This window comes from Phragmites australis, chromosome 15 (assembly GCF_958298935.1).
Source record: "Phragmites australis chromosome 15, lpPhrAust1.1, whole genome shotgun sequence".
In the NCBI taxonomy this organism is placed as follows: Eukaryota; Viridiplantae; Streptophyta; class Magnoliopsida; order Poales; family Poaceae; genus Phragmites; species Phragmites australis.
Window position 1 is genome coordinate 4,773,837 of NC_084935.1, and position 24,729 is coordinate 4,798,565.

At 37.3% G+C, this 24,729-nt stretch overlaps 1 protein-coding gene and 2 long non-coding RNA genes across 3 annotated transcripts; 1 reads left to right on the forward strand and 2 right to left on the reverse strand.

Moving 5' to 3' along the window:
• Positions 1–8,700: 8,700 nt before the first annotated feature.
• On the reverse strand, positions 8,701–11,900 carry LOC133893416 (uncharacterized). The gene is made up of 3 exons (XR_009904494.1): positions 11,478–11,900; positions 8,934–9,170; positions 8,701–8,817 (listed from the first exon to the last, which is right to left on the reverse strand). It is a non-coding gene; the product is annotated as an uncharacterized LOC133893416 (long non-coding RNA).
• LOC133893415 (uncharacterized) lies at positions 9,167–11,525 on the forward strand. Its single transcript, XR_009904493.1, has 6 exons — positions 9,167–9,541; positions 9,675–10,177; positions 10,269–10,362; positions 10,898–11,162; positions 11,249–11,384; positions 11,464–11,525. It is a non-coding gene; the product is annotated as an uncharacterized LOC133893415 (long non-coding RNA).
• A 9,642-nt stretch (positions 11,901–21,542) lies between the features above and the next one.
• LOC133893428 (probable glucomannan 4-beta-mannosyltransferase 6) lies at positions 21,543–24,025 on the reverse strand. The gene is made up of 5 exons (XM_062334434.1): positions 23,400–24,025; positions 23,148–23,284; positions 22,882–23,046; positions 22,106–22,179; positions 21,543–21,762 (listed from the first exon to the last, which is right to left on the reverse strand). The coding sequence occupies exons 1-4, from the start codon at positions 23,470–23,472 to the stop codon at positions 22,165–22,167; spliced, it is 390 nt and encodes a 129-aa protein (XP_062190418.1). The 5' UTR covers positions 23,473–24,025; the 3' UTR covers positions 21,543–21,762; positions 22,106–22,164.
• Between the last annotated feature and the right edge of the window lie 704 nt (positions 24,026–24,729).

Here is a 24,729-nt window from a genome sequence, read left to right on the forward strand (position 1 = left end):
TGCCACAAGGGAATCCTCGATGCAATCTTGTTCACGATCGGTTGCAAGTGCTGCTTGGAGAGCCGTTCGGTTGTGAGTGGGACTCCAAGATAGAGGATAGGGAATGACGATAGCCCACAAGGAAGCAATTGTTGCAAGACTGAAAATATGACAGTGAGAGAAGTGCAATTCCTATAAGGAGGAGGAAATGCGCAAGGGCAATTGACTTCCAAGGATTTTTCCTGTGTGATTTTGGGATGTAACTGAAACGAAGGTCAACATCATTCTCTTCATTAACATTGCTACCATCACTATTCTCCGTATGAAGAGGTGAGTACTGAACAGTCCGTCTTGTTGCCATGATATACAATCTGCATAAAAAATGCTTTCATAAATAGAGGCGGAATTACAACAATCTGAAACACACCATAACAAAATAAATAGTCCAGTTGTTTGCTGATGTAGGTCAGATCACACCCTGGAGAAGATATAATGCAGCTCAGAAACTTGTGTGCCTTGATCAGTGCCATATGTCATATGTGAGGAGAAACAACATCACAATCTTAAGGAAATGTCAACATCTTAGACTTCAAAGAATTGGGTACAGAGTTCACCAAAACATGGACCTGCTGATGGTCTCAAATTAATCATCTCACATATAAAATCATTCTGCATGAATAGTTCAAATCTCAAATGATCTTTAAGAACGAATGCAAAGAATAATTATTCATTTGCTACGAACTCAAACCAATTCTCTTGCTAAAAAATGAGAACACACAGAAGGAACTGTGTATCTTTGATTGGACAAAGAATATAGGGCACTTAAAAAACCAAACTCAAACCATATAAATGTAGATAGCGACATAGCGTTACAGGGCCTCAAATCTCCTGTATTTTCAAAGCTAGAGATGCAGGAAATAATGTATGAACAAAACCATATGAATGTAGATAGCGTTACAGGGCCTCAAGAACGGCATGCATAAAACAAAATTATCTTCAACTTATAACAGTCAATTGGCAAGTGGCTTCAATGATATGATGCAGCTGTGCCACATTCGTGCATGCAGTTTTTACTAAGAGAAAAATGCAAACCCCCCAAAAATCACTTGGTTTTGACTTTCCTCTCAAAAATTGTTTTGTTGTAAAAAAAACCCTAAATGATCGGTTTTGTTGCAAAACACCCCCAAAATTTCAAAAATAATAATAATAAATCACAAAAAATTCTAAAAAAACTAGAGACAATTCTAACAACTTCTGTGAATTTTTTTTTTCAAATAATATCCTTTGCATTATATTTCATGGAGAGTAAGTTTGAAAAAAAAAAGAAAAACGTGCAAAATAAAATGGTGGGCCCACTTCCGATTTTTGGAAGGAAAAAAATTTGAAAACTTTTTCTCAAAAACTTTTCTAAGTAAATTTTTCTTGTTAATTTTTATTCAAAACTTTTTCTTAAAATTTTTCTCATTAACTTTTTTGGAAAACCTGTCTAGAAAACTTATCGAATAATTTATTTGAAAACTTTTCTAAATATAAAAAGACGTGAGAAGAAAAAATTTCTAAAAATGAAAAGGTGAGAGAGACTGTTTGAAAAGTTACTACTTTTGCTCCTAGCGCGCGAATTAGCTTTGTCCGTCAGCAGGGAAGCAGGCAGGATCGAGGTCAAGGGGAACCTGCGGGGATTGTCTGTGAACGAATCGCAAAGTAGTACCTATGGTGGGATATGGTCCGTAGCAACCCAGAGCGCCGTATGGAACTGGCATGCTATCTTCCACTAATTTATAAACCTAGGGTGTGTTTGGTTCTTGGACGTGGTTTTGTAGAAGTAGGCTAAGTAAAGTAGATTGAACGAAGTTATATTTATTGAAAAGAAGAATATTTGATTGGTTATATCTATCTGGATAGGATGTGCTGATTTTCTGTTTGATTGACTGAATTAGAGGCTATATGAACGGATATAAGAGTTGATATTGTGATTAGTTATTCGTATGAAGATTTTATGACATTAATAAATGGGTCTGTCTGCATGAGCGGATGCAGATGTTGTATCCACCGGGTTAAAATGAGGCTGTATATTTGCACCTGTAAAACCATGTTGCAACATTAGATACATGCAATTAAACAAACTTTTTTTTAGGATTCTATGCATCCGCTAAGTCAGGATGGAGAAAATGTGAAAAACCAAACACATCCTTAAATTTTAACTTATACCATTGTTAGTATCTAGTCATCTTATTCAATATCAATATTTGAAAGGATAATGTTATTTGTTGCTACTGCCGCCGTCTTAGAGAAGGTGATATTTTCTATTGGGAGATGCGTTAACCACCATTTTCTTGTGTCACTCTAGATCCATGGCCGACGAGGTCACTGCTTCAACCAATCAATCACCCTTTCACACTGACGGCGAGATGGCAAACCACAAGGTGTGCTAGCCGCCGGTGAGGTATAGCGGGTGCTCCACACCGGTTCTTCTTGATAAGGGCATTCCCTACTAATACAGCCACCGATAGTGCCACCACTGCTCAAGTTATATAAGGATCGATAACTCAAGCTTGTACATGTAAACTTAATTAGTTACTTTTATTTTTCGATGCATATAATGATTTTAAAAACTATATGATGCTGCCTAAATCTGATTACATCATTATGTTAATGAATCAAGATCCAAGACCAGCCAGCTTCCCTCTAAGTCCTCTAAAAGAAAGCGTACTCACAAATGACATGTCTACACCACATTCAAAGATGGACCTGCCACATCAACTTTCCATACCCAATTTGGAGTAGAAGTCAAATCGACCTGAATTCAATTCAGATTCAACACACAACCGTGTAACAAAAGGATCATATCCCTCTCATATGCAGATATTCCTGGCACTGTAGTGACACTGTAGCATACGAATCTGATACATCTATCATGAAATCAACGGCTCAAATCAGATCTAATGTATTTTAGTTACCTACAGTGTAGGATCCCGATCGCCAAATAGCTATTCAAAATCTCTACTACTTAAAAAAACGCCTGTTTCGCTCTCGTCAATCTTGCGCGCTGATTCCGCTCTCATCCCCTTCTCTCCTCTCCGAATCCGCTCGCGATTCCAGATAACTCGCGCACTGATCCGCTCGTTCCGCTCCTCCCTCCCCGTTCACCACCCACGCGCGTGTAGATCTCCTCGGCGGCTATCCCCAGCTGCGAATCTCGCGAGGCAGTGGAGGCCGAATCTCTTCTTCTCAAGCGAGCGGGAGCAAGCACGTCAAGAGCATGGCGTCGCTCTCCTGGCGGTACCATACCCTGCTACAGGCGCTGCTCTTCTGCGGGCCCCTCTCCGAGCGCGACTTCCACGACGTCTTCACCACCATCTCCGGCAAGAACCTCCAGGAACTAACTTATTGTGTTGTACTACTTTTTCTTCGGAATGTGGTATCTGTATCTGTATTTCTCTCTCTAATCGATGGGTTTTGCTGCTGTTCCTAACAAAAGGTTGGTCGGTCACTATTTTTATTTCGCAGAGATGCTATTTACAATCCAGATCCTGCTCAAGATCAACAAGGAACTGGAATACTTGCAGTTTGAGTTGCATTTTTCGGTGCTGATTATCTAGCAACATCCGTAAGTCTGAATTGGTTTATCAGTCAAGGTTCGTGGCCTTTCGAATTGGATTTTCAGTCAATTGGATTATCAGTCAATGGGATTCATATATGACATCGTTGAAAAGATAGCAGACTTCTTGACTTCTTTGCCCTTGCGCTGTGAACAAGCTTATAGCTCAGTTGACTTGCCTCTTATTTTTAATCTTGCTTTCCTCCATCCAGCCCTTGAACATTAGCATCTTAAAAGCAAAATTGTATGGTGCACCTCCGAGCTTCTAGCTAGGAAAATCATCTTCTCATCCAAACCAAATCTGAAGATGATGAGAAATACATTGCCAAAAGATGCTATGATTTGCAAATGTCCCTCCCATTAATGTTTTTTTTCCTAACATTCTATTCTTCTTACCGAGACACAAAAATCATCTAGGTGAGCCTTCTATTATAATATCTGAACTCCTGAATTAGTTGTTAAATCTTTCAGTTATCTAGATCAGCCTTCTATTATAATATCTGAACCCCTGAATTAGTTGTTAAGTCTTCCAGTTCACAATCTATTTCAGCAGCAATCTTTCACAAGTTATTCAGTTTTACTTGATGAACTGGTAGCATTTGTCTCAAATTCACAGATGCTATAGGAATGAAATTTAGTGGTGACAGTGCTGCACAGGCTTAACATAGAGTTCTCTTCTCCCCGTTTAATGCAGGGTAGATGACACAAGGCAGAGACGACACCCAAGAAGGTCGGTGAGCAGCTTTATTGATTCTCCTTGCAGGTTTGACTCTGTTGAGTTATACAGAAGAACTACTAATACTATGTTCGTCAGGATTTATATATTTGAGCTTGGTTACTGTTGTGCTTGCTAGGAGCTCGATGAAATGCTTAAGACATCAGTAAGAAATGTTACGACATGCACCGGTGTTCACAAAAATGAAATGCTTTTATACATGAGTTGTCTAGCTGCAAGGCACATCAGGAAGGCTTATTAATTGTCTCCAATTTCTCTATCTTTTTGTCCATACCAGCGAGGGCCCAATATGATCCACATTAGTTTCCTCCTATGTTTTGTTTTCCTTCTTGAGTGTAAGGAATTTTGATTATTTACTGTTTATTGCCTGATTGGCAATTAAGAATGTGCTGCTTTGTTTGAGATAAAGCATATCTGAATACTAGAATTTTTCTTTCCCTAACTGAAAGACAGTTGAAATAGCCAGATTGATACTGTGTATCCAAGAGATGAGAAAAATAAGATTTTTTTTTCTTTCTAGATGGTGTCTTAAAGCAAGCATTGGGATACAGAGGGTGATTTGTGACCTTAAGATTGAGAATATGTCATGTTTGCTCCTTTTTGTTCACTTAAATGCCACTAGCTCACTATTCCTATACTTGAGATTACATGGCACTGCCATTTAGCTGAATGCATTAGCTTGCTTTACTGCTGCAGCTGCAGGGTTTACATTTCATATCATTTTTTACACTTCACATATTTAGCACCATGTAACTAGATGTCTAGGTGGCTGTCTATTTTGAATTTAATGGTGACATATGTTATAGCGTGGAAATATTCGGTTCCCGTTGCTGTATATATACTACTTCAAAAGCACACAGCGCGTCCTGGTTCCGCTCCGGGATTTCCCGCATCCACAGTTTGCCTCTGCGGCTCGTGCGCGGACCTGGCCCAGCGCGCCATGTGCCGACCTGGGCTGCAGCCGCGCTGAGTAGCCCACAAGCACAGATCGACCGCTCGGGCTGCTTGCTCGCTCGATGACACCAACCCACTCCCACTAGGCCGAGCTCCTTCCGCGCCTGTACCGACTGGGCTTGCTCCGCCTGTGTGCCTGTTGCCGTTACAAATCAATTGTTGACTCGCCACAGTGCCAACAGGTCACATGCAAACACCTACAAAGCAATTGTTGACTCGCTACAATGCTAATTTTTGTTTCCGTTGCAACTTACGAACACTCAACTAGTACTTTAAAAATGATTTCCCAAAAGTCAGTTTCTACTTTCTTGTACTGCATAAAGATAAATTCAGATTCAGTAAATTTATATACTATTCATATAGCAGTATTCACATAGACTACTATATATATATATATATATATATATATATATATATATATATATTTTCTGATACCTTATTGCCTTGCTCTTTTGATTTGCACAGTGCTCTTTTTCCTTAGGTTAATGTTCAGGTCATCATCATCTTCTCCTTCATTAATGATTTCCTTTTATTGCATGAAAATTAAATAGGATAGTAAATTACTGTATGAAGCAGGTAAACAAGTTATAAAGTTTAGTAAGGACCCACAATGATGGGCTCCATAAAGAGAAATATTTAGCATTTTAACTTTCATTATCATTACAAAACAACTTTTTTAAAGAAAATGAAGGAATGAATAAGGCGCATGACCATTCTTCTCTTACACACTGTATGACTATAGGTCAAGCCTATTTCCTTTTCATTTCTTTGCTGAGCTATTGAAATCAGGACTTCAGGTTACAATAAAAAGCATAATTTGTTCGATGTACTAAGTAGGATCAGGTAGTAACCAAGTGTGCATCTGTCCTTTCAAGTGGAAATTTAGACTTTTATTGTTTAGAAATGAAACATATGCAACCAAGGGCAAAGAAGACTCCTTGTGATTAAAGGCACTTAAAATTAAAGCCCTGTTCATTTAGAGAGATGGCTGACCATGCAATTTCAGTAATGGAAAATGTGTATTTTTTTTTTGGCAGTGTTGGCATCTATCTGCATGTAACATATGAGAACAATGGTACATCCATGTTAACAAAAAGGAAATAGTAAGTTACATGAACATGCTATGTACTACATAGCATGCAATAAACAACTAATGTACAACTTGGATGAATATTAGTTTTTAACATCAATAATTGTTCAATATCTCTAACTGATGCTTCTCTCGAAAAAATTAACTATTTATTAACTCAATGGTATATTAGCTTTTTAGATATTTCAACTATACATAATCATAATCGTCTAACAGCTCTGAACATAAATAAATATTCCAATATTAAACTTTCAACATCCTGGAAGAAAGTGAATATGGAAATGGCTGAATCCTTGAGTTTTGTATAGTCAGAAGCCAATGTAGTTGTTTTGAGTTAATCTCACCAATGTCGTCGAGCGTGTAGCAGACGTGGGTGATGAGGAAAGACAATGCACGCATAGCCTATGTTGTCCTTGGCAAGTCTAGATCATCAGGTGCACACCCGCCTTTCCTAAATCACGGTGGAGAGAGATAAAGTGGCTTCCTAGCTGATGTTGATCTGTGTTAAGCCTCTCCAGACGGTTTGCCTAGATCTCCTTTCTCTAGCCAAACCTGGCTTCTCCCTCCCTTCTCCCCCATCGGCTTCCTCCCCGGCAAGTGGCCTACAACTTGTGGCGCAGCGCTGTACTGTTGTCTCTACCGCCGGCTCCCCCGTCACCATCGAAGCAGTGAAACTCTGAAGGGAAACAAAGACAATACTTCCGGTTGCATTAGCGTGTACATGAAAAGGGGCTTGGCAAAGAACTTCTTGCAGTTATCAGAACAAAGGAAAGTGAAAAACAAAGAGAAGCGAGAGAAATTAGTTTTATACTTCCTTGCAAAATAAGGTTCCTAAATAACAGAATTTTCATTCTATATGGAGAGTCTATCAAGCATAGAGTTGATATGAGAGAGATTACATTATGTACTAATTCAGTTGCTGAGTTAACAATGGAGCAGGCTTCTATTAGGCACAAGGCCTAACTGATCTCCTTGTTACTATATTGAGTTATGCATATTGTGAGTGTAACTAATAATAAAAGAAATAGAATATTTTGATTTGACATACAACTAACGCACTTATCAATAAGTGGCTTACTGGGAGGATTTGTACAGGTTTCTATCCAACAAGAGCAGAACTTAACCTCAAAGGAAAATGGAAACATCGAGCACCAAGAAAGATGTACATGAACAAATTGTAGCATCTAAACCCTATGACCTCAACATACATAGGCTTGTTCTGAGACAAAAAATAAAGTTGTTTGTATACCAAAATTATCTATTTTTGTCATGTAAGCGAAATAGTCATATATAAATTAGTATTGAAATATTAGTAGCGGTCGTTGTACAAACATATTCATCAATAGGTATCAGGCCAGTTAGTGGTAGTAAAAACAGAGTATTAGTAAGGAGAATATTGTATTTACCTGTTCATGCATAAGCAGGAGATTAGTTATGGAGAGCACATAATTCCCATCTGCTGACACTTCGATGCATAGTGTGCAGTGAATCCCACCAGGATTTATCTCTGCTGAGGAATAAATGTCATTTGCATAGAAGTAGTTATAAAACAAATACCGCACATAAGAAGTTGCTTGCAATGCTGTATAGGATCTTTAGGGAAAATAGATCAATCTTGTTACTCAGAATCTTATATTTACTAATTGGAGGCTCCTTTTGGTGCCTCCACGTTATTCCTACAAAAATACCTAGAAATTCTCATAAAAAAGCAAAACATCTAACCGTTCAATTAATAGTTCGACAATCCGTAAATAAAAAAGCAAAACATCTAACCGTTCAATTGATAGTTCGACAATCCGTAACCATAAAGATTACAAAAAAAAAATCATAAAGTCCAGGATACAGACTTCGTGTCCCACACAGACTCCAACTTAGTTACGGATGAATCTCCGAAACAAATAATATATACAGCGATGAGACTTCTTCACCAAAAGAAACCTTAATATATACAATGACTTCACTACAAGAAATCTTAATATATACAACGATAAGACTAAACACCAAAAATATGTCAGGTTATCTGACAGGTCAGAATTTTTCACCAAAAGAATCTGGCAGGTATGCATTGTCCAGTTTCAATCTGTCAGTTGTACCCAGGAAAGGATTGGGTCAAAAAAACAATTAAAAAACACAGAATCACAGAAAACAGAAAGTGCATTGACATCACGGAAGGAAAAGAAAGTGCATTGACATCGCGGAAGGAAAGTACCTTTCTTCCTGGATCATTTCAGAATGGATACAGATTGAAGGGAAGTTGCACTCACAAAGCAACTTATTCAGTTCTGCAACTCTGCTAAAACTCTTGACAAATATCACAACTTGATTAAAATCAAGAGCATCAGCATCAATCTTGCAGTATATGGAAGATTACCTATGCACTGTTGCACACTGCAATTTCGCCAAATATGCTTAGTGTTGCAAAAACCCTTCTTTCCCGCTCCACCTTATATGGTAATTGCCCTAGAAAATGAAAAAGGAAATTACATAGCTCACTATGTGCTACACAAGCAAGACACTGAGAAAAAGCAAACCATCTAACCGTTGAATTGATTGAGCTGCAAAGATTCCAATGTTACCTGTACAAGGCCATGGAGGGTCAACTTTCCCTCATCATCAACATAAATTTCCATAGGCTGTAAGGGAACAAATGATAGATGAAAGGTATTAGCACTCCAGCATCAATCTTGAAAGGTATTAGCACTCCAGCATCAATCTTGCAGTATATGGAAGATGACCTATGCACTGTCCCACACAGACTCCAACTTAGTGTTGCAAAAACCCCTCTTTGCCACTCCACCTTATATGGTATTGCCCTGGAAAATGAAAAATGAAATAACACAGCTCACTATGTGCTACACAAGCAAGACACTGAGAAAAAGCATAAATTCCAGGACACAGACTTCGTCTCCCACACAGACTCCAACTTAGTTACGGATCAATCTCCGAATCAAATACAAATCAATCTCCGAATCAAATATAGAACATATTAATATATACAGCGATGAGACTTCTTCACCAAAAGAAACCTTAATATATACAACAATAAGACTTCTTCACCAAAAGAATCTGGCAAGTCAGGGACATCAGGCATTGTCCAGTTTCAATCTGTCAGGTTCTCTGACAGGGCAGGAACATCAAACAGGGCAGGGACATCAAGCAGATTCGTGCAGTATTAATCTGTCAGGTGCTTTAGTATTCTATTTCTATGACAAGTGTTTTCATATTCTACATTTGTACACCCAAATATCTGAGAGGTGCTTTCGTCTTCTATCCATTGCGTGTTTTCTTGATGTTTTTTTTTATACCTGAAGTTTCAGTTCACAAGTTGCAATGATGTACAAAGCTTTAAGTGAAATTAGGCCAGGAAAGGAGCTATGGAAAATCAAAGCAAGGGTAACAAGACTATGGGATGCTATCTTGCTCAGTAGTGGTGAACTTTTAAGTGTTGACATGATCCTTATTGATGAAGAGGTAAAAAGATTCTTCATTGTAATTAAAAGTTATTTGTAGTTTATTTCAGTTTACAAGCTAATGATGATGACAATCTAGGGTACCATGGTGCACGGAGTTATCAATAAGACAGTTATGGAAAAATTCAAATCTTTGATTCAAGAAAATAATGTTTACGTCATATCGAATGTTAAAGTGACACCAGCAACGAAAACATATCGACCAGTGGAAAACGACAAGGTAGTGAACTTCTTGACCACAACTACTATGCAGAAGATCAAAGATATAGATGAGATTCCAAGATATAGTTTCAAGTTCTTCAACACAGATATGCTTTTCAAAAGAATCAACAACGACACTTACCTGTCAGGTTGGTATCACTGGCTTCTAATATCTTCTAATATTTTCCTTTTTTCTCCCATTTAATTGCCACCTAAGCATTCATGTTTATGTCTAAACAGATGTTATAGGAGTTGCATCATACATTGGTCCAGTTGAAGAAACCAAGACACAATTTGGAGTATCCAAAATCCGTGATATTGTGCTCCTAATCGAGTAAGTTTAAAAAAAATGTAATGAAAGTCAACTGCCAAATCTTTCTGTGTTTCTTGCGTATAATAATATTATGCTACTAATCCGGCACTCCTGATGATCGTGTACAGCTATGTCCCCAAAAATCATGTTTTTGCAGGCAGATTTTTAATACCTTTTGTTTCATGAAATACTTAATGTTTGACAGCCATTATTTTTCCAACCACTATGCATCCATTGACGGATCTGTACTTAAATGTTTTAAGTTACAAAAGCAAAATGAAACAATCAATTTTATATGCAATATGAAGGCACATTGAAATAAACAATGTCTACTTCAAGCATGATGCCAAATAAACTAATCTGGTACTAATGTTTATGACATATGCACAAACTGCACAATGGTACACAATAAAAAGAATTGCATGGCATGTAAAACTATCTGTAATCATGTAGAAATAACATATTAGTTACATACTTACTTTCCCTATCAAATTCTAAACACCTAGAAATACTTAATGTTCCATAATGATTTGTATGCTCTATTTTTTATTTGCAGTGATCAAGAAATCAAAGTTAGATTGTGGAATTCCAAAGTTGACCAAGTCGATGCTAAGTCAAAATCTCATGTCATCGTAATAACATCTACAACCGTGAAGAAATTTGGCAGTAAGTCTCCATAATATCAGTCATTTAATTTTGGATAAGCATAATAGTACAAAGTAAATAATTGAGATATTTGCAAGATATTCTCTATCATCAACCAACGCAACACAAGTTTTTATAGATTTACCTATTCCTGAAGCTATGGATGTACAAAACAGGTAAAATAATTTCCTATATTGATATTTCAATTGTAATCTTTGTAATATGCACTCTAACATAATATATATTATTTTTATGCAATTAGTATATGTTCTATTGAAAATGTTACCAAAGAGATACATACAGAGGGCCATCTAAAAGGGACATTGGAGGAGCAAATGCAGTACAATAGAAGAACTTTGGAAGAATTAAATTTGATTCTGTTCGACTCATCAAATGAGGTGTGCAATCGATTAATCCTTATGAACTACATTTTTAAACCTAATTACATACATATGAATTACAAGTTTCTATGTGCAGGAAAAGATATTTACCGTTGAAGCAACAATTAATGCAGTTAGTGCAAAATATGGTTGGTACTACATCTCATGTAGTGAAGATAACTGCAAGAAGCAACTTGACAAGAATTATGATCACTACTTCTGCAAAAAATGCAACAAAAAGGCTCATCCTAAAACACGGTAAATAATTTAGTGTTTACAATGTTATTCCGCTATTGCTAATACGAATACAATTTTTAAAACATAATGTTTGCACAATTGCAGATCCAAAATTAAGATTGAAATAAGTGATTCAACAGCAAGTGCAACTAGCGTACTTTTCGGCAAGGAAGCTCAGATGCTAATTAATGAATCTGCAGATTTCTTGATTTCCTCGATCAATCAAGATAATATGGAGGTACCAAAATTAGTTGAAAAAATATGTGGACACAAGCTAATTTTTCAGTTCAGATTGACAAAATACAATTTTAGAAGTTGTAGACCTGACTATACTGTTTCGAGGCTGTTTCTTCCAGATGTACAAAGCAATCCAAGAATCAGAACTGAAAACGTCAAAGAGGTAACACTTTCTGAGTATTTTATAGCAAATTGATCAATGAATTTTTCTCAAACACTACCACATATTTCAATCTAACACGGATCTTTATTTTTTGTAGAATATCCTGAATGAAAGTCCAACAGATAATACTACAGAACAAGAGTCACATGAAGACACTTTTGTAGTTGCTAATGTTAATAAAGATTATGAACAGAAACAGTATGCAAGAAGAGTATATAAGAGGAAACATGCTGCTCTTCTGAGTGACAAGGAATCAGCTACCTTCATTCAGAAAAATATCAAGGTAACCTTTTAATCTACAATACATCCGTAAGCTAAACATAAGTAATGACCTCTAATTATCTTTTGTTATTGGAAGACTACATTGAGAGAAGATCCAAAAGATGATCTCATAAAACAAGAGCCTCAAGATACGAAAATCATATATGTATCAGATGATGCTGACAATGAAGAATACAAAGAATCAGACGGCAGTAAAAGAATAGGAAGAATGCAGAGACATGTTATGAAACTCGAAGACAATGAAGATTCTGAAAGCCACTACAAAAATTCAAAGTTGCAAAGAAAAATAAAGTGTGCTAAAAGAACAATTAAATACAAAAAGAGACACAAAAAGGTGCTTCAACTGTTATCTATACAAAATATTTATTTTCCAAACATGTCACCGAATTTAGCTTAAATGTTTCTCATCGCAGGAAGGTAGTAACAATAATTCCCCCAGCAAATAGGCATCAAATTCAGTTGCATGTGTGAAAGAAGAACTGGAAGATAGCGATGTAAGCAGCATAGATCAAAGTGGACGCAAAGAAGAAAAATCTTCATCAAGCAAACTGCAGTGTGGCAATCAAACAAGACGAAGATACATGAGAATAGAAGATGACTCCGAAGAAGACTACATAGAAGGATCTGAAAAAAAAGGCTCAAGCATTGATAACAGTCACGCCACACAAAAATCTATTGTAAAAAAAGCCATAAGAACTGGAGAAAGATTGGCCAAGAAAATAGAAGATGACTCCGAAGAAGACTGCATAAAAGGATCTGAAAAAAAGTCTGCAGCATTGATAACAGTCACGCCAGACGAAAATCTATTGTAGAAAAAGCCATAAAAACTGGAGAAAGATTGGCCAAGAAAATTGATCGGCTGGAAGATCAAATAAATAAACAAAGACCTAAGAGAGCAATCAAAGCCAACCCAAAGTATGCAGACATTTCTTAAATTATCAGTGTGTGATACGTACTACAAATATGTAACATTATCAGTGAACAATCAAGTCTCTTAATAGACATTAGCTCTATCTCTGTCTCCATCATTTGGAGAATATTTTAATACTTTTGTTCTTGACTTTATTTTCTCAATAATAATTGCACAAGTTTTAGACAATGTTCAGTAATAAAATTCCTTCACTACACTTTTTTTTCTTTTAATGTGCACACCATAAAGTTTCAGATTAAAAATGCATTATCAAATGAAATACTTTAGTAACATGAGAGATAAAGTGACCTACTCTGACTTTTCCCCATCCATATAGCAATCCATTCTTCTGTTCAAAGGTTCCTTCCAGGAGATCAACTATGGAATCTCCAAATGAGATCGACTCCATTATTCCACGCGATTGAAGACGAGATTTCATGTTTAAAAAATCACATTCGAACTCTAATTAGAACAGAATAACCAGCATAAAAAAGAAGAAAAAGAAACAAATCAAACATATCACCTGAAATGATCGGTCGAAGAGACTAAAAGTACAGGTTGTCATTCCATAGCACCAATAACTTGAACAAAAACATGGCCAGAACAGAGAATAATAAAACAGAATATAGAACACCTTAATATATACAGCGATGAGACTTCTTCACAAAAAAAAAACCCTTAATATATAGAACGATAAGACTTCTTCACCAAAAGAATATGTCAGGTTATCTGACAGGGCAGTATTATACTCCGAATCGAATATAGAACACCTTAATATATACAACGATAAGACTTCTTCACCAAATGAATATGTACAGGTCAGTATTCTACTCCGAATCGAATATAAAACACCTTAATATATACAACGATAAGACTTCTTCACCAAAAGAATCTGGCAGGTCAGGGACATCAGGCATTGTCGAGTTTCAATCTGTCAGGTGATCTGACAGGGCAGGGACATCAAACAGGGCAGGTACATCAAGCAGATTCGTGTAGTATTAATCTGTCACATACTTTAGTATTCTACTTTTCTGACAAGTGCTTTCATCTTCTTGATGATGAATCAACATGTTTCTCCTAATTGTTTCCTACAAAGGCATTAATAATGCAGTGCCTTTTATTTCATATCTTTTTGAGTCAATATATGTAAAATATATTCACTACAGTCATATATGTTCATTTTATTTTATTTATCAATACAATATTAAACCTTCACTACCCTTAAAATAATATGCAGATATTTAGCATTAATACCTGATCTGAAGAATCAAATGAAATATTAACCATAAAGAATCTAGCAGGGCAGATACGATCAAATATCTTCATCCAAATAACCTGCCAGGTGCTTTCCTCTGTGCTTTTTTTCTACTCCTTAAAATAATATACAGATATTTATATGAAGGATGGGTAGCTTATGACGTTTCATATTATCCAGATGATTCAATTGCAGACATGTGTTAGTTCTAACTAGATCACCCAACATTACATAATTTAGCTGTTGTAATTTAAAACATTTTTAGAAAATATTATTGCAGAATGCAATAAATAGTATTAGGTACATAATAACTTCTCTAAAGAACAATGTGTTAGGTACATAATATTATGATTTTGTTATTCTAAGTCTACAAATCATACGTGCTTTCTTCACATACTTCATAACGTCCTACATTATGGATAAAGAACACAGGCTACATCAATCTTTCAGGGCTACAGACTATCGATCAAAGAGAGCAAAAATACAACTACACGAAAGAAACAAGGTAAAAACTTGGTTACACTATTTCAATTCTCCTCTTTTGACACCACATTCAATGTGCAATATATTTTACGTGATTACTTACAACTGAATTTCACAACTTTTCAGGAAAAAATAAATCACGATAATGGAAGGTAAAATCTTTAAAATACCATTATCATCTAAATCACGACATGACTAATTAATTGAAATAAATTTTAGTGACTCAGAAGAGGATCTACAAAACAATGGACCTGCAAAAGCTCGGATGAAGAGGAAACAAATTATCGACAGAAAGAAAAATAACAAACGCATAAAGCTAGATTGCAAAGCTGTTCACATCAAAGAAATTGACTGCATCATAATGATGAAAGGTACAACAAAGAAATAAGGTAAATATGCAATTAATTCTGTTTTATATTCATTCTTCATGATGCAATTTCTGCTATACAAAATAAGTTAATACTGTACCTTCTTTAAGATTTAATCAAAAGATCCAAATATAGAACTGCATCAAGAAACACAAGATCAAGAATGAGCAATGTGGTCATTTAAACTATTCCTTTTTTGCAGGAAAAAAAGTTATCAATTGACAACATATGAAACAAAGAAAACACAACCACTGCATGTAGAAAACAGTAACAAGTGTTCGAGGTTATCGGCCAACATACAAAATCAAGTGATTGCATCTACTTCAAAAGCAACAAATGGCTCACAGTCTCAGCAGGAAAATATTTGTGCCAATCAATCAGCAAATCTTGATTTTGCTAAAAGACAAATTAGCAAATCAAGTAGAGAAAAAATAAGAAAATTGCAAGCCCAAAAGAGAGGAAAAACTCCATGTACTCCAACCGAAGCTTCAAACTTTGGAAGACCTACTTGCATATGCCCAGATTGTAGAGCTATCATGTGGCATCAAGAAAGAAACAAGCATAACAGGAATAAAACAAAGCCAACGTTTGGAGTTTGCTGTAATCAAGGGAAGGTGAAACTGCCACCACTGAAAAAACCTCCATCATATCTTGAGCAACTACTTCGTTATGAAGAAAGAGGACAATCTTCGAACTACAGACAAAACATCAGAACCTACAATTCAATGTTCGCATTCACTTCAATGGGTGGCCGCATCGATCATGAGATAAATAGACAAGGTGGTGGACCTTATGTTTTTCGGCTGAACGGTCAAAATTATCATAAAATTGGCACATTGCTTCTGAAAGAAGGTAATAATCCAAAATTCGCTCAACTGTACATTTATGATACAGAAAATGAGGTGAAAAACAGAATGCGGGCATCTACCTCGAAGGGAAACAACCAAGAATTAGACGAAAACATCATGTCCAAATTGTTGGAGATGCTTGATGAGAACAATATTTTGGTCAAAACATTTCGCATGGCAAGGGACAGATTCAGAGAATCAGAATATCAAAATGTTAAAATACGATTACTGGGTGAAAGATCAACAGATGGCAGAAAATATAACCTACCCACTGCCTCCGAAATTGCAGCACTTCTTTTGGGAGATCAAAATGATGAAACTTCTGAACGGGATATCATAGTGGAAGACAAGGATAAACAACTCCAAAGAATTTCAGAATTGCATCCGAGCTTTATGTCTATGCAATACCCATTGATCTTCCCATATGAGGAGGACGGATTTAGATCTGAAATACCATATGAAGACATACAGGGCCATGAAGGTGAGAGGAAGCATGTCACCATGATGGAATATTATGCATATCGCATCTAACAACGTTTGAATCAGTCAACTGTGCTGCTAATGAGTGGTCGATTGTTCCTTCAATTCATAGTAGACGCAGCAGCATGCATTGAACAATGGAGACTCAATTGGTACAGGATGCATCAAGGCAGACTAAGGACAGAGCTGTATAGTGGGCTTCAAGATGCCCTTGACAAAGGTGACACAAGAACTGAACAGGTAGGTGAGAGAATGATACTTCCTTCATCATGTACAGGCAGTCCAAGAAATAAACAGCAGTACTACCAAGATGCTATGGCAATATGTCGTTGGGCTGGATATCCGGATCTATTTGTCACTTTCACATGTAACCCAAAGTGGCATGAAATACAATACATGTTGGACTACATACCAGGTCAGAAGCCAGAAGACCGTCCTGATATTTGCAATAGAGTATTCCATATTAAATTGCATCAACTAATAACGGAGGACATAAAAAAAACAAGTGCTTTGGCCGCACAATAGCAGGTATTAAATCAATTTTTATTAAAATAATTGTTTGACCCCTATCAAATTGTGTATCCATCACTTTATTAAATATAATATTAAAAAATTTCTCTTGCAGTTGTGTATACAATTGAATTTCAGAAAAGAGGACTTCCTCATGCACACATACTGATCTTTCTAGACCCAGAAGTCAGGGACCCCAACCCTTCTAATATTGATATGATCATATCAGCAGAGATCCCAGACAAGGATGAGGATCCAGAAGGTAATATGTCTGTTAAAAATTTCATGATGCATGGACCATGTGGAGAGGCAAATCATAAATCACCATGCATGATTGATAGAAAATGCTCAAAACATTTCCCCAAGATGTTCTGTCAAGAGACAACATTAGATGAGGAAGGTTATCCAATATACAGAAGAAGAGATGATGGGAGAACTGTAGAAGTAGATAGAGTAAGACTGGACAACCGATATGTCATCCCATATAATAGAGATCTGATAGTCAAGTACCAAGCACACATAAACGTTGAGTGGTGCAATAAATCAAGGTCCATAAAATACCTATTCAAATACATACACAAAGGAGACGATAGAGCAACTGCAAAACTAACTGCAACAGATAAGAATGATGAAATACAAATGTACCTCGATGCACGGTACTTATCAGCAGGAGAAGCATCCTGGCGTATATTTGGATTCGAACTTCAACACAGAGAGCCATCTGTCCAGAGATTACAGTTCCACCTTGAAAATGAACAGGTAGTCGTGTTTCCTGACTCTACTGATCTTGAGGAGATTGTATATCGACCTGGCATAGAGAACTCAATTTTCACAGAGTGGATGACAGCTAATCGATTGCACGAAGATGCACGCAAACTAACATATGCAGAATTTCCAACAAAGTGGACCGGCACTCAAAGAAAAAGGAATGGAGACTGAGACGTGGAGGAAAAAGGTCAATAGGAAGGATCTATTACGCCCATCCCGCAAGTGGTGAAAGGTACTACATGAGAATACTGCTAAACATCGTCAAAGGATGCAAATCATTCAAAGACATCAGAACAGTGAATGGTATTATCCACCCAACTTACAAATCAGCGTGTTACGCACTTGGTTTACTAGATGATGACAACGAGTGGGACGAATGCATCAAAGAGGCATCATTTTGGGCTTCTGCAGCACAAATGCGCCAACTTTTTTGCACAATACTGCTGTTCTATGAGGTCACACACCCAGACAAACTGTGGGAATCAAATTGGGAACTACTCTCCGAGGACATCCAAAGGCGACAAAGGAGAATACTGAATTTCGATACACTACAGCTACAGCCAGATCAAATAAGGAATCTTACACTCATAGAAATAGAGGATTTGCTTAGAAAAGGCGGAAAAAATTTAAAGGACTTCGAACGAATGCCATTACCAGACAACACTGTAATGCAAGGTCTAAGAAATAGGTTGCTAAATGAGGAGCTAAACTATGACAGATGTGCTCTAGAAAAAGAGAGCATGAAAATGTTCGGTAAATTAAATCTTGATCAAAGAAAGGCATTTGATGCAATAACAGAATCAGTTAAAAATACGGTTGGAAAACTTATATTTGTAAATGGATATGGCGGAACAGGCAAAACATTTCTTTGGAAGGCTATCACAACAAGGCTGCAATCTGAAGGAAAAATAGTTTTAGCCGTGGCCTCCAGTGGAATAGCAGCACTTCTTTTACCAGGTGGAAGAACTGCGCACTCAAGGTTCCACATCCCATTGAAAATAAATAATGAGTCAACGTGTGATATCAAGCATGGATCATATCTTGCAGAACTACTAAACAAGACATCCCTGATATTATGGGATGAAGCACCTATGACAAACAAGTACTGCTACGAGGCATTAGACAAAACCTTGAGGGACATTCTGAGATTTACAAATGCCAATAGCAAAGAAAAACCATTTGGAGGGATCACAATAGTCATGGGAGGAGATTTCAGACAAACCCTACCTGTCATACCTAAAGGACGAAGATCTCATATTGTTGACGTGTCCTTAAAGCGTTCATACTTATGGAAGCACTTTGAAGAAATTAAGCTCACGCAAAATATGCGTTTGACTGCAAATACAGATTCTCTAGAAGAACAGAAGCAGACCAAAGAATTTGCGGAATGAATACTTAGAATTGGCGATGGTTTAGCAGGAAATAAAGACGATGAGGCTTGGATAAAAATTCCAGAAGACTTGATTCTACAAAAAGGAGAGAACGAAATGGAGACAATTGTAAATAGCACCTACCCTGACCTGTCACGAAACTACAAAAATAGGAGATACCTAGAAGAAAGAGCCATACTGTATCTAAGAAATGAGACAGTGGACGAGATAAACTATTACATAATGAATGAAATACCCGGTGAAGAAATAACATATCTAAGCTCAGATACAGTATGCAAAGCCATATCAACAAAAGAAAATGATGATCATTTGTATCCAACAGAATTTCTTAATAGCTTGAAATTCCCCGGAACACCGAACCACAAGTTACGATTGAAAGTTGGATTGCCAATAATGCTGCTGAGAAACATCAATCAAAGTGCAGGTCTATGCAATGGTACAAGGCTAACTATAACGCAGCTAGGGAAGTGGTTCATCGAAGCACAAATCATAACTGGGACAAATATTGGAAATAAGGTCCACATTCCTCGGATTATAATGTCACCAACAGAATCAAAATGGCCATTTTTGTTGAAAAGAAGGCAGTACCCTATATCTGTCTGCTTCGCGATGACAATAAACAAGAGTCAGGGGCAGTCACTGAAAAAGGTTGGACTCTATTTACCTAAGCAAGTATTCACACACGGACAACTGTATGTAGCTGTATCACGCATCACAAGTAGAGAAGGACTTAAGATTCTAATCTCCGATGAAGAATCATCGGAAGAAAATGTGGCAAAAAATATTGTGTACAAAGAAATTCTTTAGTACAATATCTACTTCTACATTCTCAATACAATATATATATTTTGGCATACTATATGCCTGTATTTAATAAGTCTTTACGAAAAATGAAAATAATATGCAAATATTGAAAGATCTGAATCCATATCATTTTCCTGACTATAATGTTGTTTATATTTACATGCTGCTAATATCATTGCATAATAAAGCTGATATATGTTTAGATACATCCAATACATGCAATCTTCTCCAATATGGGACAAATATTGGAAATAAGGCCCACATTCCTCGGATTATAATGTCACCAACAGAATCAAAATGGCCATTTTTGTTGAAAAGAAGGCAGTACCCTATATCTGTCTGCTTCGCGATGACAATAAACAAGAGTCAGGGGCAGTCACTGAAAAAGGTTGGACTCTATTTACCTAAGCAAGATTTCACACACGGACAACTGTATGTAGCTGTATCACACGTCACAAGTAGAGAAGGACTTAAGATTCTAATCTCCGATGAAGAATCACCAGAAGAAAATGTGGCAAAAAATATTGTGTACAATATCTACTTCTACATTCTCAATACAATATACTTTGGCATATTATATGCCTGTATTTAATAAGTCATTACTAAAAACGAAAATAATATGCACATATTGAAAGATATGAATCCAGATCATTTTCCTGACTATAATGCTATTTATATTTACATGCACGAAAATATCATTGCATAGTAAAGCTGATATATGTTTAGATACATCCAATATATGCAATCTTCTCCAATAAGTCAGTCCCCAAATTACCAAAAACATTACAGTAAAGGATCCAAAATACCAAAAACATTACAGGAAAGGATCGGATCACAAAAAACAGATAAAAACACAAAATCACAGAAAACATAATAGACTGTAACTTGGAAGATTAAGTCACAAGTAGAGAAGGATATATATTAACTTAAAGGGTTGTCATTAGAGTTCAATCAGTAACTGAATGAAGGGACAAGCAATTAGTATAGTATTTTGAAGTGGCCAATGAAACTTCAAACATATTCGATAATAAACTAAATATTGTAGCAGCGTTCAGCGCAACTATGGATCATGCAAGCCAATATATATTCACATCCTGTTGATGATACTCGGTTTTCAATCTATTTCAGTTTACAAGCCATTGTATATTCACATCCTGTTGACAACTATGGATCATGCAAGCAAGCAACAAGCTTATAGTGTCACTCTTATAACTTATTATCTATTTTTGGAATAAAGGTTATAGTCAAATGATAAGCTGACGAAATCTGGATGTTATTAGGTAATTATTGTCCCCCTAGATAACTTTTTAACTGTGAACTGAACCATTACAATTCAATAATCAGAACTGCCATCAACTTCACAACCAATATCATGTTTATCAATATACGGTAAAAAATATTGAGAACCTAACATGGAATGTGCCAATCACATAATCAGCAAACCATGATGCCTTTCTGGTGCAAATCCCAAAATCATCCAAATAACCTCTATGTACAACCAATATCCACATCAGGAAACAAGATAGTACACATGTGTTGATTGTACCTTTGCTGGTCCAGATGTCTCTGTTCGGTAAGTTAAGGAAGCAACTAAATCTCCGTTCCCCTGGGAAAAATTCCAGAATTCCACCGTACTACTCTCCATTTTAAGCTCATTTTCCTATCAGCAAAAGAAAAACATCAATAAACATAATAAATTTCCATGCAGATAGCAATATCTGAACAATACGCAGACTTCATATGGAAATTGACCTATGCACTGTTGCACACTGGAATTTCACCAAATATGCTTAGTGTTGCAAAAACCCTTCTTTCCTGCTCCCAACAATAAATTATGATTATTTTCATGAGGTATTGTTCCTGTTTTAATGTTGTTCTAAAGAGCTACTGTTTCGGTTGTTATGTTAACTACTAAAAGTGCACAGGCATATCCATACGATCATGCTTTTCCATGGCTAGGTGTTCACAATATACTGCACAAGATACAAAGATAGTATCTTTACCTGCCAAGGTCTCTCCCAGTCAAGGGGCATAGGCCAAGCACCGAGCCATGCTCCTATTACTACTCCATGACAAGCTACAGAGATCACGTACTTCATAACATCAGTTGGAACAAAATAACTAACATGTAAAATACACGATCAATTAGAATGTCAGGCCGCAGTCGATGGACAGTACAAAAAAAAAATCTTGGATGAACTTCTACCATTCAGAGTTTATGAGGAGTCAAGAACATACATGGAATGAGAAAGCATATTCTTCCAATCAGTCTTGGATGCTCCGAAGACACATGCTGTGGGAACAAACTGCAAAGTCAAGCATTAGCTTGTTGTTCCCCAATTTCCCACAGTTATTTAGTAAATATGAAGTGGTAACTCCATGTCAACTACTTCGCGGGGTATGCTTCTACTAACGTGATTGTTGATGCGGCTCTCTACCCCTTCGAAGCTGTGAAGTTGGGTATCAGTTTATACACTTGGAGTGTGCTCTCACATTTGTGGTGCAACATTACTGAAACTTAAATGCAGCAAACACAAAATTCAGAATATTTCAGTGGAGCTAATCCAAGAATATCCTGAAGACCCAATTTTGCCATATTTCTTGAGCCATAGCTCATGTGTTATCTGTCAGCTGTCATGGGACCAAGATCCCCAAATTCTGACAACGCTATTTTATCACACACAAGCAAAATAGAACATTACAAAGAGACAAATATCTCAAGAAATTAAGGACAAGCACATGCGATATTCATCTGACAAGAATTCCCATGTTACCGCACCATGTAATCATGTTTCAAGGTGCAGCCGTGCAGACTGGTCACAAGACTAACCTTGGCAGCTAGAATTTCCCGGAACATCTTCTTGAACAGGAGCGCAAGCCTACATGACCAGCGATGCTGCTGGGAGCGGTACGCCTTCAAAGTGCTCGGCAGCTCACTCTTAACCTATTAAGAAAAATGCAACAACCAATCTTGAATCAGTTTGGTGAAGGCATTGTGCCTGACATGTTAACGTGTTATACCATGCAAATCATCGAATAAATCACCTTTATGCTACCAACGTAAACAAATTCCCAGCCCAGGAGCCCTGCTCTCAGTGCCAGGTCCATGTCCTCAGCAGTAGTTCGATCCTCCCAACCACCAGACTCGACGATTGCTTGTGTTCTCCATACTCCAGCAGTTCCTGCATACACGAATAGAACTCCTCCATCATTCTCATTTCTCCACAACATATTGAAAAAGAAAAGGAAAAGGAAAAATTGGGATGGATGGCACAGCGGAGAAGTAGTAGTGGGTACCGTTGTAGCCGAAGAAGTTGCAGAGCGAAGAGCCTGCCTCCTGCTCCACCTCGAAATGGTAGTCCGTGAACATCTCTTGCACAGCCGACGACGCGGTCTTCGTTCCCCTCTACGGGAGGCAGCCGCGGTTGAGGAGGCCGAGCGTGTGGCGCGCGGCGTCAAGGAGGTCCAGAATGTTGTGGAGCGACTTCTCCTCAGCGCCGAAGATGAAGATAGCGCGTCACACCGCCTTATTCGCTAGACGCGCTGCGAATCGCTCCGTTGAACCTTTCTGCATACGACCTCCAGCGTGCGGCACTCCGCTTTCTTCGCCATCCGAGCTGCGTACCCCAGCGGCAGCTCCGGCGAGTTCAGCGCCCGTAGGATCTGCCGGTACAGAGAAAGCACCACCCGCCGGTTCCGCAGCAGGTCCTCCGCCGTCGCCGGTCCATCTACCCCAAACGCAACCAAATCCGGAGGCGAGCCTACTTGCCCTTCCTTCCGCAGAGCACGTTGGCCTGGATGTCTCGGGAATATCAACCATCGGCAGCGAAGGGAGGACTGGATCTAGAGGAGGAAGGCAGGAAGAGCAGATCGAATCTGGAGAAGGAAGAGGCGACCTGGCCGAGGAGGAGGAGAGAAATGAATACGAGCGTACGACAATGGTCTGAGGGCTGAGGAAATAACGCTCACTGAACTGATTCGGGATAAAAAAAATAATATGTGGATTAAGTACGAGGCGACCTGGCCGAGGAGGAGGATAGAAATAAATACGAGCGTACGACAATGGTCTGAGGGCTGAGGCAATAACGCTCACTGAACTGATTCGGGATAAAAAAAAAAGGATGGATTAAGTATGTTTCTAACCAATCAGGCAATCATACATTAATTTGCTCACTTTAAGTATATAGGGGTTAAAAAATTTATGGATTAAGTAGGTTTCTAATCAAAATGGACAATATAGATTATCACATAAGAATAATTTAATTGAAAATGATACGGTGACAACATTATAAATAAGAAGTACTACAAATATATATATATATATATATATATATATATAATATAACAAATATTGATTCAAATATATACACAAGATCCATATATTATAAAAAAATTCTACCTTTCAATTTTAACCTAAATTTCTAGCCCGTGCAACCGCACGGGTTGATAGGCTAGTTATACTAATTGCATACAATACTATTGCCACTTGCCATAATCTAGTGAGTTTCTGTTCACACAAATCGTAAATCGTGATCAATATTCCATATCTAAAAAACAACATCTCAATCAAGTAGTTCTGAAAAATCATCACAAATGAACCCATGTTGGTGAATGCATAGTTCCATTG

What these genes read in the sequence shown, in the direction of transcription:
- LOC133893428 (XM_062334434.1), bottom strand. Translation starts at nt 23,472, where the DNA reads ATGTTCACGGACTACCATTTCGAGGTGGAGCAGGAGGCAGGCTCTTCG. An exon ending in CAACTTCTTCGGCTACAACG is followed by an intron (nt 23,285 to 23,399) that starts GTACCCACTACT and finishes TCGTGTATGCAG; the next exon opens with GAACTGCTGGAGTATGGAGA. An exon ending in TTTACGTTGGTAGCATAAAG is followed by an intron (nt 23,047 to 23,147) that starts GTGATTTATTCG and finishes TTTTCTTAATAG; the next exon opens with GTTAAGAGTGAGCTGCCGAG.